The sequence below is a fragment of the Salvelinus alpinus genome, chromosome 28 (genome assembly GCF_045679555.1).
Source record: "Salvelinus alpinus chromosome 28, SLU_Salpinus.1, whole genome shotgun sequence".
NCBI lineage: Eukaryota > Metazoa > Chordata > Actinopteri > Salmoniformes > Salmonidae > Salvelinus > Salvelinus alpinus.
In genome coordinates, this window is record NC_092113.1 from 41789132 (window position 1) to 41808991 (window position 19860).

The 19860-nt window shown below is 44.7% G+C and overlaps 1 protein-coding gene across 1 annotated transcript in view; it reads right to left on the bottom strand.

Moving 5' to 3' along the window:
• The window catches only part of LOC139556891 (laminin subunit alpha-5-like), a 195218-nt gene extending 188659 nt beyond the window's left edge, over positions 1-6559 (bottom strand). Inside the window, exon 1 of the mRNA XM_071370986.1 lies at positions 6011-6559. Coding sequence (XP_071227087.1) covers positions 6011-6304 — 294 coding nt within the window. The 5' untranslated portion in view covers positions 6305-6559. The remainder of the gene's footprint in view (positions 1-6010) is intronic.
• Positions 6560-19860: the final 13301 nt, after the last annotated feature.

Consider the following 19860-nt stretch of genomic DNA (forward strand, 5'->3'; position numbering starts at 1 on the left):
TACAACAGAACAGATGAACAGGAATGGCATTTACTCTCACTGGTGGCTACAAATAACTATCTGAAAGCCACGCCCCTACTAAACCACACCTCCAGTCTTCTGTACCGCATATCTCAATAACTCAGCATCAATAACCCAGCATCAATAACCCAGCACCAATAACCCAGGACCAGTAACCCAGCACCCAGCACCAATAACCCAGCATCAATAACCCAGCACCAATAACCCAACACCAATAACTCAGCATCAATAACCCAGCACCCAGCACCAATAACTCAGCATCAATAACCCAGCATCAATAACCCAGCATCAATAACCCAGCACCAATAACCCAGCACCAATAACCCAGCATCAATAACCCAGCACCAATAACCCAGCACCAATAACCCAGCACCAATAACCCAGCTCCAATAACCCAGCTCCAATAACCCAGCATCAATAACCAATAACCCAGCACCAATAACTCAGCATCAATAACCCAGCACCCAGCATCAATAACCCAACATCAATAACTCAGCATCAATAACCCAGCATCAATAACCCAGCATCAATAACCCAGCATCAATAACTCAGCATCAATAACCCAGCATCAATAACTCAGCATCAATAACCCAGCACCAGTAACCCAGCACCAGTAACCCAGCACCAATAACCCAACACCAATAACCCAGCATCAATAACCCAGCACCAGTAACCCAGCATCAATAACCCAGCACCAATAACCCAGCATCAATAACCCAGCATCAATAACCCAGCACCAATAACCCAGCACCCAGCATCAATAACCCAGCATCAATAACCCAGCACCAATAACCCAGCATCAATAACTCAGCATCAATAACCCAGCATCAATAACCCAACACCAATAACCCAGCATCAATAACCCAACACCAATAACCCAGCATCAATAACCCAACATCAATTACCCAGCACCAATAACCCAGTATCAATAACCCAGCATCAATAACCCAGCATCAATAACCCAGCACCAATAACCCAGCACCAATAACCCAGCATCAACAACCCAGCATCAATAACCCAGCATCAATAACTCAGCATCAATAACCCAGCACCAATAACCCAGCACCCAGCATCAATAACCCAGCACCAATAACCCAGCACCAATAACCCAGCACCAATAACACAGCATCAACAACTCAGCATCAATAACCCAGCACCAATAACCCAGCACCCAGCATCAATAACCCAGCACCAATAACCCAGCATCAATAACCCAGCATCAATAACCCAGCATCAATAACTCAGCATCAACAACTCAGCATCAACAACTCAGCATCAACAACTCAGCATCAACAACCCAGCACCAATAACCCAGCACCAATAACCCAGCACCAATAACCCAGCATCAATAACCCAGCATCAATAACCCAGCATCAATAACCCAGCACCAATAACCCAGCACCAGTAACCCAGCACCAATAACCCAGCATCAATAACCCAGCACCAATAACCCAGCACCAATAACCCAGCATCAATAACCCAGCATCAATAACCCAGCATCAATAACCCAGCACCAATAACCCAGCACCAGTAACCCAGCACCAATAACCCAGCATCAATAACCCAGCACCAATAACCCAGCATCAATAACCCAGCACCCAGCATCAATAACTCAGCATCAATAACCCAGCATCAACAACTCAGCATCAATAACCCAGCATCAACAACCCAGCACCAATAACCCAGCACCAATAACCCAGCATCAATAACCCAGCATCAATAACCCAGCACCAATAACCCAGCATCAATAACCCAGCACCCAGCATCAATAACCTAGCATCATTAACCCAGCATCAATAACCCAGCATCAATAACCCAGCACCAGTAACCCAGCACCAATAACCCAGCACCAATAACCCAGTGCCAATAACCCAGCATCAATAACCCAGCACCCAGCATCAATAACCCAGGACCCAGCACCAATAACCCAGCATCAATAACCCAGCATCAATAACCCAGCACCAATAACCCAGCACCAATAACCCAGCACCAATAACCCAGCATCAATAACCCAGCACCAATAACCCAGCATCAATAACCCAGCACCCAGCATCAATAACCAATAACCCAGCATCAATAACCCAGCATCAATAACCCAGCATCAATAACCCAGCATCAATAACCCAGCACCCAGCATCAATAACCAATAACCCAGCATCAATAACCCAGCATCCAGCACCAATAACACAACATCAACAACACAACATTGCTCTTTGTTAAAACAAAACATACCAAATAAGTGACCCAGCGCCTGCAACCCAGCAGTTGGGTCAAACAAGCCAGTATTTTTTTTAGAGTGCAGGGAATTAGTTCTAGAACAGAACTAGAACTAACATACGTAGCATTACAGCATCGTGGTTGGGTTCTAATAACAAACATACGTAGCATTATAGCATCGTGGTTGGGATCTAATAATAAACATACGTAGCATTACAGCATCGTGGTTGGATTCTAATAACAAACATACGTAGCATTACAGCATCGTGGTTGGATTCTAATAACAAACATACGTAGCATTACTGCATCGTGGTTGGATTCTAATAACAAACATACGTAGCATTACTGCATCGTGGTTGGATTCTAATAACAAACATACGTAGCATTACAGCATCGTGGTTGGATTCTAATAACAAACATACGTAGCATTACTGCATCGTGGTTGGATTCTAATAACAAACATACGTAGCATTACAGCATCGTGGTTGGATTCTAATAACAAACATACGTAGCATTACAGCATCGTGGTTGGATTCTAATAACAAACATACGTAGCATTACAGCATCGTGGTTGGATTCTAATAACAAACATACGTAGCATTACTGCATCGTGGTTGGATTCTAATAACAAACATACGTAGCATTACAGCATCGTGGTTGGATTCTAATAACAAACATACGTAGCATTACAGCATCGTGGTTGGATTCTAATAACAAACATACGTAGCATTACAGCATCGTGGTTGGATTCTAATAACAAACATACGTAGCATTACAGCATCGTGGTTGGATTCTAATAACAAACATACGTAGCATTACAGCATCGTGGTTGGATTCTAATAACAAACATACGTAGCATTATATCTAAACACATCAGAAAATGTTTGATTCCAGCGTTCAACTGAAACATGTCAAATTCCACTCATACATAGTGGTGAGGTCATCATTACACCTCCTCATACTGCACCAATACATATAGTGGTGAGGTCATCATTACACCTCCTCATACTGCACCAATACATATAGTGGTGAGGTCATCATTACACCTCCTCATACTGTACCAATACATATAGTGATGAGGTCATCATTACACCTCCTCATACTGTATCAATACATATAGTGGTGAGGTCATCATTACACCTCCTCATACTGTACCAATACATATAGTGGTGAGGTCATCATTACACCTCCTCATACTGTACCAATACATATAGTGGTGAGGTCATCATTACACCTCCTCATACTGTATCAATACATATAGTGATGAGGTCATCATTACACCTCCTCATACTGTACCAATACATATAGTGGTGAGGTCATCATTACACCTCCTCATACTGTACCAATACATATAGTGGTGAGGTCATCATTACACCTCCTCATACTGTACCAATACATATAGTGGTGAGGTCATCATTACACCTCCTCATACTGTACCAATACATATAGTGGTGAGGTCATCATTACACCTCCTCATACTGTACCAATACATATAGTGGTGAGGTCATCATTACACCTCCTCATACTGTACCAATACATATAGTGATGAGGTCATCATTACACCTCCTCATACTGTACCAATACATATAGTGATGAGGTCATCATTACACCTCCTCATACTGTACCAATACATATAGTGGTGAGGTCATCATTACACCTCCTCATACTGTACCAATACATATAGTGGTGAGGTCATCATTACACCTCCTCATACTGTACCAATACATATAGTGGTGAGGTCATCATTACACCTCCTCATACTGTATCAATACATATAGTGATGAGGTCATTATTACACCTCCTCATACTGTATCAATACATATAGTGATGAGGTCATCATTACACCTCCTCATACTGTACCAATACATATAGTGATGAGGTCATTCATCATTACACCTCCTCATACTGTACCAATACATATAGTGATGAGGTCATTCATCATTACACCTCCTCATACTGTACCAATACATATAGTGATGAGGTCATTCATCATTACACCTCCTCATACTGTACCAATACATATAGTGATGAGGTCATCATTACACCTCCTCATACTGTACCAATAGATATAGTGATGAGGTCATCATTACACCTCCTCATACTGTACCAATACATATAGTGATGAGGTCATCATTACACCTCCTCATACTGTATCAATACATATAGTGGTGAGGTCATCATTACACCTCGTCATACTGTATCAATACATATAGTGATGAGGTCATTCATCATCTGTTTTCCAGGAGCATTCCTCTGAGATGAGGCCATACATCATCTGTTTTCCAGGAGCATTCCTCTGAGATGAGGCCATACATCATCTGTTTTCCAGGAGCATTCCTCTGAGATGAGGCCATACATCATCCGTTTTCCAGGAGCATTCCTCTGAGATGAGGCCATACATCATCTGTTTTCCAGGAGCATTCCTCTGAGATGAGGCCATTCATCATCTGTTTTCCAGGAGCATTCCTCTGAGATGAGGCCATTCATCATCTGTTTTCCAGGAGCATTCCTCTGAGATGAGGCCATACATCATCTGTTTTCCAGGCGCATTCCTCTGAGATGAGGCCATACATCATCTGTTTTCCAGGAACATTCCTCTGAGATGAGGTCATACATCATCTGTTTTCCAGGAGCATTCCTCTGAGATGAGGTCATACATCATCTGTTTTCCAGGAACATTCCTCTGAGATGAGGCCATACATCATCTGTTTTCCAGGAACATTCCTCTGAGATGAGGTCATACATCATCTGTTTTCCAGGAGCATTCCTCTGAGATGAGGTCATACATCATCTGTTTTCCAGGAACATTCCTCTGAGATGAGGCCATACATCATCTGTTTTCCAGGAACATTCCTCTGAGATGAGGCCATACATCATCTGTTTTCCAGGAACATTCCTCTGAAATGAGGCCATACATCATTTTTTTTCCAGGAGCATTCCTCTGAGATGAGGCCATACATCATCTGTTTTCCAGGAGCATTCCTCTGAGATGAGGCCATACATCATCTGTTTTCCAGGAGCATTCCTCTGAGATGAGGCCATAGTCCCAAACTAGTTAATAAAATGCCATGTTGCATTCAGTCTCTGTTGTTCGTTCAATTAAGCCTGTAGTCGATTGAACTGTTGTACCCCATCATAACCCAACATAGAAGCTTGTTTTACGCCAATGTTTGTACACAAAGCAAATGTAAACAAACACTATACAGCCTCAAAACGTGGTTAAAACTATAACGTTGATGTCATGGACGGTCATTCTTTGCAGCTCTGTCTATTAATTTGAGAGCGGTTACATTTCGCCAGGCTCATCATCCCTCAGCTTTTTCACCAAAACAGGAGGTGGGAACGTTTTCTTATTGTTTCTTATTCTGATTTGCCGCTTTAACGTATGTGTAACTACCAATCTCTTTCAGAAACTACGGGTAGGCTAATAACGAAGTTAATAACGAAGTTAATAACTGATTCATAACTCATTCCTAAAGTCTCCTATCTCGGCCACAACACCACTGTTGCTTGATGCGGCTCTCACCGCACGTGATCCCTCACTCCGAGGTATGTGGAGACAGGTGTTAAAAGTGCATAAAATAGCATACCCTATACTTCTTTAAATGTTATACTAATAATACAAATTTAAAAGTAGGCTGGTTTGTTGAAGCCATGTTTAAAGTTAGTAAATACATAATACAGGTTGCATAAAACGTCTATTGCCCCGTTACCAATGCCTGACTTGATTTTAATTAAGCAAAAAAACTATAAACGTATTTAATATTCTTACCTGGATGGTTTGACTCGGGTCCCCTGACACTGGCCCTCCAACCAGCTTGCAGTACAAGTCATGAATCGACCGCCCATTGTCCCCTTCTCCGCAGGTCGCTGTCGCCGTGACTTTGGTCCCTTCCGCTAGGTTAAAATAAGGTGGGTGCAGGCTGTATCCATTCACCCGGTTGGTTGGCAGCTCCTGGCCCTGCGCCGAGAGGCCGCAGATTAGCGGACATAACAGCAGCAAAACCAGCCGTGTAAGGCCGCCAGCCGCCAGGGATAGAGTCACCAACACCGGTCCCTTCGCCATCGTCACCTGCCGGTGCTCTGCTGCAGTTCGTTAGATAAATAGGCGACTGGGCTAGAGAAAAACAACCGACAAAAACTAATAGCAATTAACTACAAAAACCCATATGATAAACTTTACTGATTTATTACAAAGTAGACATCGGTGGTAAAGCGATAGAAAATAGGTCAACCGTTAGCTCCGAATCATTGAGCCGTGGAGAGCTGTCTGTGAGCTGAAGCCTGTTGCTGTGGTGGCTGTCTCTCGCTTGGGCGGGCACCTATCTGTGCTGAGCTCTATTCTGTCCTCTCTCTCCCTCCCCTCTCTCTTTCTGCCCGTATGGCTGAACCGGGATAGCTCAATGCCACGGGTTACTGTATGGAATATGATGCGTCAGTCTGTACAAATTCAACCTGTTCTCAAGAGCATTTCTCATTATTCTGTATGTAAATCCGAGACACTCCATTTAGTATGATATGTTGCGTTTTGTGTGGTATCTATTCATTTGTGGATGGCCATCATCCATTTCGTATATGTTACGAATTACAAACCGTATTATATGTTACGAATTTGAAAATTGTACAATATGTTACGAATTTGCGGAAAATGTATGTTATGTTACGAATTCTAGCTAGGTGCTAACATTAGCTAGCTCGCTAACGTTAGCTAGGATAGGGTTTAATAAAGGTTACATTTAGGATATAGATTAAATTATTAAGGTTAGGGAAACGGTTAGCTAACATGCTAAGTAGTTGCAAAGTAGAAAAAAAATTGTAAGTAGTTGACAAGTTGCGACAATTTTTTTTTTACAATTGTCCATAATGAGATTGACCTCACAACCTTTGGGTTGCTAGACATTGGATTTATATGCCCACCCATCCACACGCTGGTGTAACGTACTCAAGTAAAAATACTTTAAAGTACTACTCAAGTAGTTTTTTGGGGTATCTGTACTTTACTATTTATATTTTTGACAACTTTTACTTTTACTTCACTACATTCCTAAAGAAAATTCTGTACTTTTTACTCAATACATTTTCCCTGACACCCAAAAGTACTCGTTACATTTTGAATGCCCAGCAGGACATGAAAATGGTCCAATTAGCACACTTATCAAGAGAACATCCCTGGTCATTCCTACTGCCTCTGATCTGGAGGACTCACTAAACAGAGAACATCCCTGGTCATCCCTACTGCCTCTGATCTGGAGGACTCACTAAACAGAGAACATCCCTGGTCATCCTTACTGCCTCTGATCTGGAGGACTCACTAAACAGAGAACATCCCTGGTCATCCCTACAGCCTCTGATCTGGCGGACTCACTAAACACAAATGCTTTGTTTGTAAATGATGTCCGAGTGTTGGAGTGTGCCACATCAATAAAACAATTGGCTTTTTTTAACCAGGCAAGTCAGTTTAAGAACAAATTGTTATTTACAATGACGACCTACTGTGGAACAGTGGGGTTAACTGCCTTGTTCAGGGACAGAACGACAGATTTTTACCTTGTCAGTTCGGGGATTCCATCTTGCAACTTTTCGGTTACTAGTCCAACGCTCTAACCACTAGGCTACCTGCCACCTCTACACTCTAACCACTAGGTTACCTGCCACCCTTTCTGGTTTGCTTAATGTAAGGATTTTTAAATAATTTGTACTTCTACTTTTGATACTAAAGTATATTTTAGCAACTACATTTTTTTTTACTGGGTGACTTTCACTTTTACTTGAGTCATTTTCTGTTAAGGTGTCTTTACTTTCACTCAAGTTGGACAACTTTTTCCACCACTGCATCGCAGTGCTAGCGGTGTCACTACTGACCTTGGTTCGATTCCAGGCTGTATCACAACCGGCTGTGATTGGGAGTCCCATATGGTGGGCACAATTGGCCCAGTGTCATCCGGGGTAGGCCGTCATTGTAAATAAGAATTTGTTCTTAAACTGACTTGCCAAGTTCAATTTTTAAAAATCCACCCTCCTTTGAGTTTTAGTCTTATGTAACCATGGCAAACATAACATACTAAATGGATCTTTGCGGATTTACGTACAGAATAATACGAAGTGCTCTGTGACCAGGCTGCAACAACTTCACACACCTCTCTATTGCCCCTGGGACTAGTCTCTCTCTGATTGACAGATTTGGCATGGCAGGGAATGAGTTTCCATAGGGGAAATTGATATGGAACTTTGTCATAAATCTCAAAACGCAGATCAAGCGTGTCAATATGTGTTATAATATGCAAGTTCAAATACATCTCTCTACTGTTACAAAATATGTTAATATTTTAATCATTTATGCCATTCTTGTGGCGTCTCATTTTGAGTTACTCAGCCTTCCCCCAACAGAACATATAGAAGAGCAACACACGGTGCCATTAAACACGGCATCTCAGCTCCTCCGACAAGTCACTGCCATGCCTGGGATTCCCAAGATGATTCCTAAAACCAACACCCAAAAAATGATCTGAAACACAGGAAGATTGAGCTAGACTTGGGTTACGTCCCAAATGGCACCCTTTCCCCTACATAGTGCACTACTTTTGACCAGACCCCATTGGGTAGTGCACTATGTAGGGAATAGGGTACAATTTTGTACGCAACCTGGGAGTTGAAGACTGCTGGACACCGTGTTCCCAGAACCACATGGGGCTTTTGTCAAATGTAGTGAATTATATAGGGAATATGGTGCCATTTAGGGTGCAGACGGCTGGGCGGCTGGGTCGGTGTCTCGGACAGGGCCTGGGTCGGTGTCTCGGACAGGGCCTGGGCGGCTGGGTCGGTGTCTCGGACAGGGTCTGGGTGGCTGAGTCGGTGTCTCGGACAGGGCCTGGGTCGGTGTCTCGGACAGGGTCTGGGTCTGTGTCTCGGACAGGGCCTGGGTGGCTGAGTCGGTGTCTCGGACAGGGCCTGGGTGGCTGGGTCGGTGTCTCGGACAGGGTCTGGGCGGCTGGGTCTGTGTCTCGGACAGGGCCTGGGTGGCTGAGTCGGTGTCTCGGACAGGGGAAGGAGACTGGAAAGACATGGGCTGTGTGTGACTGGGTGTCAGGGGAGCAATGCAGTGGTGGAAAATGTACTCAGTTGTCATACTTGAGTAAAAGTAAAAATACCTTAACAGAAAATGACTCAAGTAAAAGTGAAAGTCACCCAGTAAAATACTACTTGAGGAAAAGTCTAAAAGTATTTGGTTTGAAATATACTTAAGTATCAAAAGTAAAACTCAGGGCCCCCTTCCATCATTGGCAACATCCCCCTCCTCCTCCTGCACGCCACATTTTGCCATAGTGTGGAGAGAACATATTGAGTTTTAAAGCTAATTTCTTGTAATATACACGTTTTGCTATAGAGTGGAGAGAACATATTTAGTTTTAAAGCTATTTCGTTGTAACATACACATTTTGCCATGTCTTATGTGTGTTCATCTGAATCACTCAAACATTACAACAAAATCTATGGGCTAAAAAACCGAGCTCAAAAACGTTAGCTGACACGGGCTAGTTACTCTGGACATTACTGACAGGGCTAGTTACTCTGGACATTACTGACAGGGCTAGTTACTCTGGACATTACTGACAGGGCTAGTTACTCTGGACATTACTGACACGGGCTAGTTGATCTGGACATTACTAACACGGGCTAGTTGATCTGGACATTACTGTCAGGACAAGAGGAAAACTACTGATGCACTACCCAATTTCAAAATTGCACCTTGTGTATTCTACTATTGCAACTTGCAAGAGTAAATTTAGATGAAAAATAAATAAATGATCATCATAATAATTGGAACAGACCGTTTGGGAACCACTGATTTAAGCCAAGGACAGGCAAGTGCCACCTTCTCCCGTTGGTCTGTTCTCTGTGTATGTTGGCTTAAACCCCAGGAGAGATAGAGAGAGAACAGAGAGAGAGAGAGAGCGCTTCCCTCCTTTTCCTCTCTGTCTAATCCTCAGACTCTCCCTTTGTCTCTCTTTCTCTCTCTCTCGGTCTTTCTCTCTCTCTTTCCCTCTTTTCATTCTGTAATCTCTTCTCTCACACTGGGTGCTTTCGACTGTCTGGAAGCATAAGGCATTGGTTAGCTAGGCTGTGTGTGGTTGGGTAAGACAGGGAGGAATGAAGTTGACCAACAGCTATGGCTAAACAGGACAATGTCACTTTCATGGTGAGAGCTACAGGCTACAGGCTAACGGCTACAGGCTACAGGCTACAGGCTACAGGCTAACGGCAACGTGTTTCTGCTCCTGAAATCGGTTGTGGTTTGTCTCTGTTCATCCTCCTCAACTACATAGTTGTTTAACCATTTGCTTACATCAGCTATAATAACTTCTCTCTCCCCTTCTCTCTCCTGTACATTCCTGTTCCTCTACATGCCTGTTCCTTCAGGCTGCAGGGCTGTAATTGCCCCCCCCCCCACCCCACCCTTCTCTCTCCTCCTGAAGCTTTAAATAAACTGAACAAAAATATAAACGCAACATGCAACAATTTCGAAGATTTTACTGAGTTACAGTTCATATACGAAAATGAGTAAATTTAAATAAATTAAATTAGGCCCTAATCTATGGATTTCACATGACTGGGAATACAGATGTGCATCTGTTGGTCACAGACATTAAAAAGGTTGAGTGTGTATCAGAAAACCAGTCAGTATCTGGTGTGATCCCCATTTACCTCATGCAGCGTGACACACCTCCTTTGTATAGAGTTGATCAGGCTGTTGATTGTGGCCTGTGGAATGTTGTCCCACTCCTCTTCAATGGCTGTGCGAAGTAGCTGGATATTGGCGGGAACTGGAACATGCTGTTGTACACGTCGATCCAGAGCATCCCAAACATGCTCAATGGGTGACATGTCTGGAGAGTATGCAGGCCATGGAAGAACAGGGACATTTTCAGCTTCCAGGAAATATGTACAGATCCTTGGGACATGGGGCTGTGCATTATCATGCTGAAACATGAGGTGACGGTGAATGACCTCAGGATATTGCAGAAAATGAATGGCACGACAACGGGCCTCAGGATCTCTTCATGGTATCTCTGTGCATTCAAATTGTCATAGTTAAAATGCATTTGTGTTTGTTGTCCGTAGCTTATGCCTGCTCATACAATAACCCCATCGCCACCACTGGGCACTCTGTTCACATCAGCAAACTGCTCGCATGTAAAATGCCATACATACTGTCTGCCACCTGCCCGGTACAGTTGAAACCGGGATTCATCCGTGAAGAGCACACTTCTCCAGCATGCCAATGGCCATCGATGGTGAGCATTTGCCCACTGAAGTCAGTTACGACACCGAACTGCAGTCAGGTCAAGAACCTGGTGAGGACGAAGAGCACGCAGATGAGCTTCCCTGATACAGTTTGTGCAGAAATTCTTCAGTTGTGCAAACCCCCAGTTTCATCAGCTGTCTGGGTGGCTGGTCTCAGATGATCACGCAGGTGAAGAAGCCGGATGTGGAGGTCCTGGGCTGGCGTGGTTACACGTGGTCTGCGGTTGTAATGCCGGTTGGACGTACTGCCAAATTCTCTAAAACGACGTTGGAGGCGGCTTCTGGTAGAGAAATTAACATGAAATTGTCTGGCAACAGTTCTGGTGGATATTCCTGCAGTCAGCATGCCAATTTCACACTCCCTCAAAACATCTGTGGCATTGTGTTCTGTGACAAAACGGCACATTTTAGAATGGCCTTTTATTATCCCCAGCACAAGGTGCACCTGTGTAATGATCATGCAGTTTAATCAGCTTCTTGATATGCCACACCTGTCAAGTGAAAGGATTATCTTGGAAAAGGAGAAATGCTCACTAACAGGGATGTAAACAAATTTCTGCACAAAACTTGAGAGAAATAAGCTTTTTGTCTGTATGGAACATTTCTGGGCTCTTTTATTTCAGCTCATGAAACATGGGACCAACACTTTACATGTTGCATTTCATATTTTTGTTCAGTGTGAATGGCAGAGGTCCAGGTGTTTCTCTCTCTTTTTTTAATTGAACCTTTATTTAACTAGGAAAGTCAGTTAAGAACAAATTATTATTTACAATGACGGCCTACCGGGGAACAGTGTGTTAACTGCCTTGTTCAGGGACAGATTTTTACCTTGTCAGCTCGGTGATTTATTCCAGCAACCTTTCGGTTACTGGCCCAACGCTCTAACCACTAGGCTACCTGCAGCCCCAACCACTAGGCTACCTGCCGCCCCATTTACCTGGCCCACATCTGGGAACCAGACAGCCCTCAGACAGACTTTACCTGAGCCAGGTAGCCGGGCAGACTGTAGACAGGTAGACTGTAGTTTCAGCCAGGTAGACTCTAGACAGGTAGACTGTAGTTTCATTATTAAAGTGACCAGTGTTCCATTATTAAAGTGACCAGTGTTCCATTATTAAAGGGACCAGTGTTCCATTATTAAAGTGACCAGTGTTCCATTATTAAAGTGACCAGTGTTCCATTATTAAAGTGACTAGTGTTCCATTATTAAAGTGGCCAGTGTTCCATTATTAAAGTGGCCAGTGTTCCATTATTAAAGTGGCCAGTGTTCCATTATTAAAGAAGTGACCAGTGTTCCATTATTAAAGGGACCAGTGTTCCATTATTAAAGTGGCCAGTGTTCCATTATTAAAGTGGCCAGTGTTCCATTATTAAAGGGACCAGTGTTCCATTATTAAAGTGACCAGTGTTCCATTATTAAAGTGACCAGTGTTCCATTATTAAAGGGACCAGTGTTCCATTATTAAAGTGACCAGTGTTCCATTATTAAAGTGACCAGTGTGCCATTATTAAAGTGACCAGTGTTCCATTATTAAAGTGGCCAGTGTTCCATTATTAAAGTGACCAGTGTTCCATTATTAAAGTGACCAGTGTTCCATTATTAAAGTGGCCAGTGTTCCATTATTAAAGTGACCAGTGTTCCATTATTAAAGTGACCAGTGTTCCATTATTAAAGGGACCAGTGTTCCATTATTAAAGTGACCAGTGTGCCATTATTAAAGTGACCAGTGTTCCATTATTAAAGTGGCCAGTGTTCCATTATTAAAGTGACCAGTGTTCCATTATTAAAGTGACCAGTGTTCCATTATTAAAGTGACCAGTGTTCCATTATTAAGGTGACCAGTGTTCCATTATTAAAGTGACCAGTGTTCCATTATTAAGGTGACCAGTGTTCCATTATTAAAGTGACCAGTGTTGTATTATTAAAGTGACCAGTGTTGTATTATTAAAGTGACCAGTGTTCAATTATTAAAGTGCCCAGTGTTCCATTATTAAAGTGACCATGGTTCCATTTCTATGTACATAGGGCAGCAGCCTCTAAGGTGCAGGGTTGAGTAACCCGGTGGTAGCCGGCTAGTGACGGTGACTAAGTTCAGGGGAGGGTACTGGGTGGAGGCCGGCTAGTGATGGCTATTTAACAGTCTGATGGCCTTGAGATAGAAGCTGTTTTTCAGACTCTCGGTCCCAGCTTTGATGCACCTGTACTGACCTCGCCTTCAGATTGTCAGTGATGTGGACGCTGAGGAACTTGAAGCTTTTCACCTTCTCCATCGATGTGGTTGGGGGCGTGCTCCCTCTGCCGTCTCCACAATCAGCTTCTTCGTTTTGTTGAGGTTATTTTCCTGGCACCACTCTGCTTAGGGCCCTCACCTCCTCCCTGTAGGCTGTCTCGTTGTTGTGTAGTCTGCAAACTTGATGATTGAGTTGAAGACCTGTGTGGCCACGCAGTCATGGGCGAACAGTGTTGAGGAGCAGCGTAGTGGAGGTGTTTCCTACCTTCACCACCTGGGGGGGGGGGCGTCAGAAAGTCCAGGTCCCAGTTGCACAGGGCGGGGTTGAGACCCAGGGCCTCCAGCTAAATAATGAGCTTGGAGGGTACTATGGTTTTGAAAGCATTCTTACATAGGTATTGGTCGCATTCCCCCTGCCATCAACCAATGGTTGCATGCCACGTCATTAACTGACAGATTGCTATAATATATGCTGTGGTTTGCTGATACGTAAAATGAACCTTATCCAATGTAAAAATCTGGAGCACGCCCTCTTGGCCTTCATTCGCCAATAGGAAAGACGTGAGAAACTCCCAGTGTGATAGGGATTGGCTTAATCAGCTTAATCTACCAACCAATCATCTACCTACGTGTCTTGGCAATAAAGAGATTGTGTTTGTATCTGTTGTTGGATCGTTTTTTCCCAACAAGCGCGACACACGTCAACCACAGATTCTATGGGTGTAGTCTTTCTTCTTCTCGTGTGAAGCCATTAGCTAGCTAGCTATGTCCTTTGCTAATTAGCTAGCTAGCTATGTCCTTTGCTAATTATCTAGCTAGCTATGTCCTTTGCTAATTAGCTAGCTAGCTATGTCCTTTGCTAATTATCTAGCTAGCTATGTCCTTTGCTAATTATCTAGCTAGCTATGTCCTTTGCTAATTAGCTAGCTAGCTATGTCCTTTGCTAATTATCTAGCCATCTATGTCCTTTGCTAATTAGCTAGCTAGCTATGTCCTTTGCTAATTATCTAGCCATCTATGTCCTTTGCTAATTATCTAGCTAGCTATGTCCTTTGCTAATTATCTAGCCATCTATGTCCTTTGCTAATTAGCTAGCTAGCTAGCTAGCTACGTCCTTTGCTAATTAGCTAGCAGCTAGCTGGAAGGTAGAGCCTATTGTTTTTTCCCTTTGAGGCCAAGGGGGAATGTTTTTGTTTTTGCTAACACACCACAAGTTCCTGCCACGCCTCGCAGTCGTTTGATTCGCAAAAATTAAACGATGACAAATACTTTACTCAGTAAGGTCACTCCCATAGAATTCTATGGCCACTCCCACTAAGGCCAACTCTGGGGACAAGGTTAGTCTGAGGGCAGTGTGCTGCCCTGTGCTATGGACTACATGGTCCATTGGAAGCTGTGGCCAGATGTCTCACTTCTATATGTACGTTAACATTCCCTACCACTATTCACTTCCCCTTTGGATTTTAGACGTATTGCATTGGTGTATGCATGGGCTAAGAGGAGGTTTCCGCCATATATCTTGGACCAATTAAATAATTTGAGGATGAATGAAGGAGTCGACACCTCAAGGAGAAGGGTATTAGGGAAGCGCCCCGTCTCCGCTGTCTGCCAACACACACACACACACACACACACACACACACACACACACACACACACACACACACACACACACACACACACACACACACACACACACACACACACACACACACACACACACACACACACACGCTGACCTATGACCTCTGGCTGAGCTGTATCACAGCAGACTACCGGAGGTCAGCCAGCAGGGTTGATTTAGGAAGTTCTCTCGTCAATGTGCTAATGCGACATTGATAAACAACAACATTCCTGACTGGGGGATGAGGGGGCATCCCAAATGGCCCTTATATAGAGCCCTGTGGAGCCCTGGTCAAAAGTAGTGCACTCTATAGGGAATATAGTGACATTTGGAACATATATTTGAGGGAGACACATTGGGGTTTAAGACAGAGGTCCCGCTACACGTGGATGAGGGAAGTGTCATCGACGTGTCACAATTTACTTTAAGGTTTAGAGAGTAAACTTAACTTCAAGAGGAGGTGGCAGGGACGTAGGAGGAAGAATTTGAGACTGTGGCTACCCAAATGGATCCCCATTCCCTACATAGTATCCATATGTCTCTGGTCAAAAGTAGTGCACAATGTAGGGAATAGGGTGGCATTTGGGATGCAGGACCTCCTAAGAGTAAGTGAAGGAAGGGAAGAAAGGAGGAAGGGGGGAAGGGAAGGAGGGAGGAGAGAGAGAGAACCTCTTAAGACTCCTCCCCTCTCCTCCATGACAGAGTGAGAAAAGAGGTAGAGAAAGAGATAGAATGAAACAGAGCGAAAGAAAAGCTGAGACAAGAGTATGGGGGGAAAAAAGACAGAGAGCAATGTCAAGGGAAGAGGAGGTCAGGGGATAGCAGAGGGTCCAACAGTCTCTCTCTAGAGAAAGGGAGTGAAGTAAAGGCGGAGAAAGGGGGAATAAAAGAGAAAAGAGGTTTGAGAAAGAGAGAGTGAAAAAGAGGTCAAGAGAGAGGTAGAGAGGGAAAATCAGAGGGATGTGTAGAGGGCCATAGATCCCACCTGCGTGCCTCTCTCTCCCTCTCTCTCTTTCCCTGGATGCATCATGTGGTGAGCGATGCTCCGTGGAAACATCCTGTCACATCCGTCAGCATGAACTCTCTCCTGTCTTCTCCTCCTCCTTCCATCCGTAAATAAAGACAGGATGATGTCATCCACCTCCAGCAGTGCATACCTCATCTCCTTAACCCCGAGGCCTTTCCTGTAGACAGGAGAATAACGCTGACGGCAATTATCAGATGACAGATTGTTTAATATTGAGAAGCTATTTTAAACCAGTGTTTCCCAAACTCGGTCCTGGGGACCCCCGAGGGGAACCGCTGCGTCATACAATGGTTTGAGCTTGGACAGCAGAATAAACGTAACCCTGTAGAGAGCTGTGAAGTCACTAGACAAGACATAGGAAACGTGCTTAGATAGAAGCCGAATCAAAGCACATTGTCAGACAGTATACCACTTAGCAGACACGTTTGTGTGTATTGTGATCCCTGGGGGGGAATTGAACCCACCACCTTGGCGCTCGACCACATGATCAATACCGGCAGGATGAGAAACTGAACTGAAGGTGAAGTGGAATTAATGTTTCCAGTAGAATAGAGTCAGAGTCCAGTAGAATAGAGTCAGAGTCCAGTAGAATAGAGAGTCCAGTAGAATAGAGTCAGAGTCCAGTAGGATAGAGTCAGAGTCCAGTAGAATAGAGAGTCCAGTAGAATAGAATCAGAGTCCAGTAGAATACAGAGTCCAGTAGGATAGAGTCAGAGTCCAGTAGAATAGAGTCAGAGTCCAGTAGAATACAGAGTCCAGTAGAATAGAGAGTCCAGTAGGATAGAGTCAGAGTCCAGTAGAATACAGAGTCCAGTAGGATAGAGTCAGAGTCCAGTAGGATAGAGTCAGAGTCCAGTAGAATAGAGTCAGAGTCCAGTAGAATACAGAGTCCAGTAGGATAGAGTCAGAGTCCAGTAGAATAGAGTCAGAGTCCAGTAGAATACAGAGTCCAGTAGGATAGAGTCAGAGTCCAGTAGGATAGAGTCAGAGTCCAGTAGAATAGAGTCAGAGTCCAGTAGGATAGAGTCAGAGTCCAGTAGAATACAGAGTCCAGTAGGATAGAGTCAGAGTCCAGTAGGATAGAGTCAGAGTCCAGTAGGATAGAGTCAGAGTCCAGTAGGATAGAGTCAGAGTCCAGTAGAATAGAGTCAGAGTCCAGTAGGATAGAGTCAGAGTCCAGTAGGATAGAGTCAGAGTCCAGTAGGATAGAGTCAGAGTCCAGTAGAATACAGAGTCCAGTAGGATAGAGTCAGAGTCCAGTAGGATAGAGTCAGAGTCCAGTAGAATAGAGTCAGAGTCCAGTAGAATAGAGAGTCCAGTAGAATAGAGTCAGAGTCCAGTAGAATAGAGAGTCCAGTAGAATAGAGTCAGAGTCCAGTAGGACTATCTGAACACGTCACGCGCCAGTCTGAGATGTTCATCTGATGCCTAGGGGTAGTGTGGGAGTGTTAGACAGCACCAAAACCCGAGTAACACACACCTCAGTCTCAATAAAACTACAGAACAGAAACTGGATCATGAATAGACTAAATACAACTGTCTGGCCTGTCTCTGAAACCTACAGGTGCTTGGGGTCTGTCTCTGAAACATACAGGTGCCTGGGGCCTGTCTCTGAAACATACAGGTGCTTGGGGCCTGTCTCTGAAACATACAGGTGCCTGGGGCCTGTCTCTGAAACATACAGGTGCCTGGGGTCTGTCTCTGAAACATACAGGTGCCTGGGGTCTGTCTCTGAAACATACAGGTGCCTGGGGCCTGTCTCTGAAACATACAGGTGCCTGGGGCCTGTCTCTGAAACATACAGGTGCCTGGGGTCTGTCTCTGAAACATACAGGTGCCTGGGGTCTGTCTCTGAAACATACAGGTGCCTGGGGTCTGTCTCTGAAACATACAGGTGCCTGGGGCCTGTCTCTGAAACATACAGGTGCCTGGGGCCTGTCTCTGAAACATACAGGTGCCTGGGGTCTGTCTCTGAAACATACAGGTGCCTGGGTCTGTCTCTGAAACATACAGGTGCCTGGGGTCTGTCTCTGAAACATACAGGTGCTTGGGGCCTGTCTCTGAAACCTACAGGTGCCTGGGGCCTGTCTCTGAAACATACAGGTGCCTGGGGTCTGTCTCTGAAACATACAGGTGCCTGGGGTCTGTCTCTGAAACATACAGGTGCCTGGGGTCTGTCTCTGAAACATACAGGTGCCTGGGGTCTGTCTCTGAAACATACAGGTGCCTGGGGCCTGTCTCTGAAACATACAGGTGCCTGGGGCCTGTCTCTGAAACCTACAGGTGCTTGGGGCCTGTCTCTGAAACCTACAGGTGCCTGGGGCCTGTCTCTGAAACATACAGGTGCTTGGGGCCTGTCTCTGAAACATACAGGTGCTTGGGGCCTGTCTCTGAAACCTACAGGTGCTTGGGGCCTGTCTCTGAAACCTACAGGTGCTTGGGGCCTGTCTCTGAAACCTACAGGTGCCTGGGGCCTGTCTCTGAAACATACAGGTGCCTGGGGCCTGTCTCTGAAACATACAGGTGCTTGGGGCCTGTCTCTGAAACATACAGGTGCTTGGGGCCTGTCTCTGAAACCTACAGGTGCCTGGGGCCTGTCTCTGAAACATACAGGTGCCTGGGGCCTGTCTCTGAAACATACAGGTGCTTGGGGCCTGTCTCTGAAACATACAGGTGCTTGGGGCCTGTCTCTGAAACATACAGGTGCTTGGGGCCTGTCTCTGAAACATATAGGTGCTTGGGGCCTGTCTCTGAAACATACAGGGCTAAGGGAGGGGGTGAGGGGAAGGAGGGAGGGCTGAGGGAGGGCGGGCTGGGGGGGGGGGGGGGGAAGGAGGGAGGGCTGAGGGAGAGTGGAAGGAGGGGGTGAAGGAGGGGTAGTGGCGGGAACTTTTTGATGATTGACTGAGATGGCAGGTACCTACATGTTCCTGTTAGGTCTCTGTGAGGCTCCTCAACCACATTATTCACACACTCCTGGTGCCTGCCTTTTCTCTATCTAGCTGCCTCTATTTTGTGTGGCAGCCTCGCTCTCTCTCTGCCTCGCTGTCTCTCTCTCAGCCTCGCTCTCTCTCAGCCTCGCTCTCTCTCTCTCTGCCTCTCTCTCTCTCTGCCTCTCTCTCTCTCTGCCTCTCTCTCTCTCTGCCTCTCTCTCTCTCTGCCTCTATTTGTGAGAGGTATTGACTCAGTGGGTTGAATACTTATCTAATCAAGATATAGTGCTTTATTTTTCATTAAACATTTTCAAATGTTCAAATTTTTCTTCCACTTTAACATTAAAAGCATTTTGTGTGGATCGTTGACACACACACAAAAAAAAACGACTATTTTAATCTATTTTAATTCCACTTTGTGACACAATAAATTGTGGACAAAGTCAATACTTTCTGAAGGCTCTGTATATCAGGGACAGGCAACCCTGCACTAATATCAGGGAC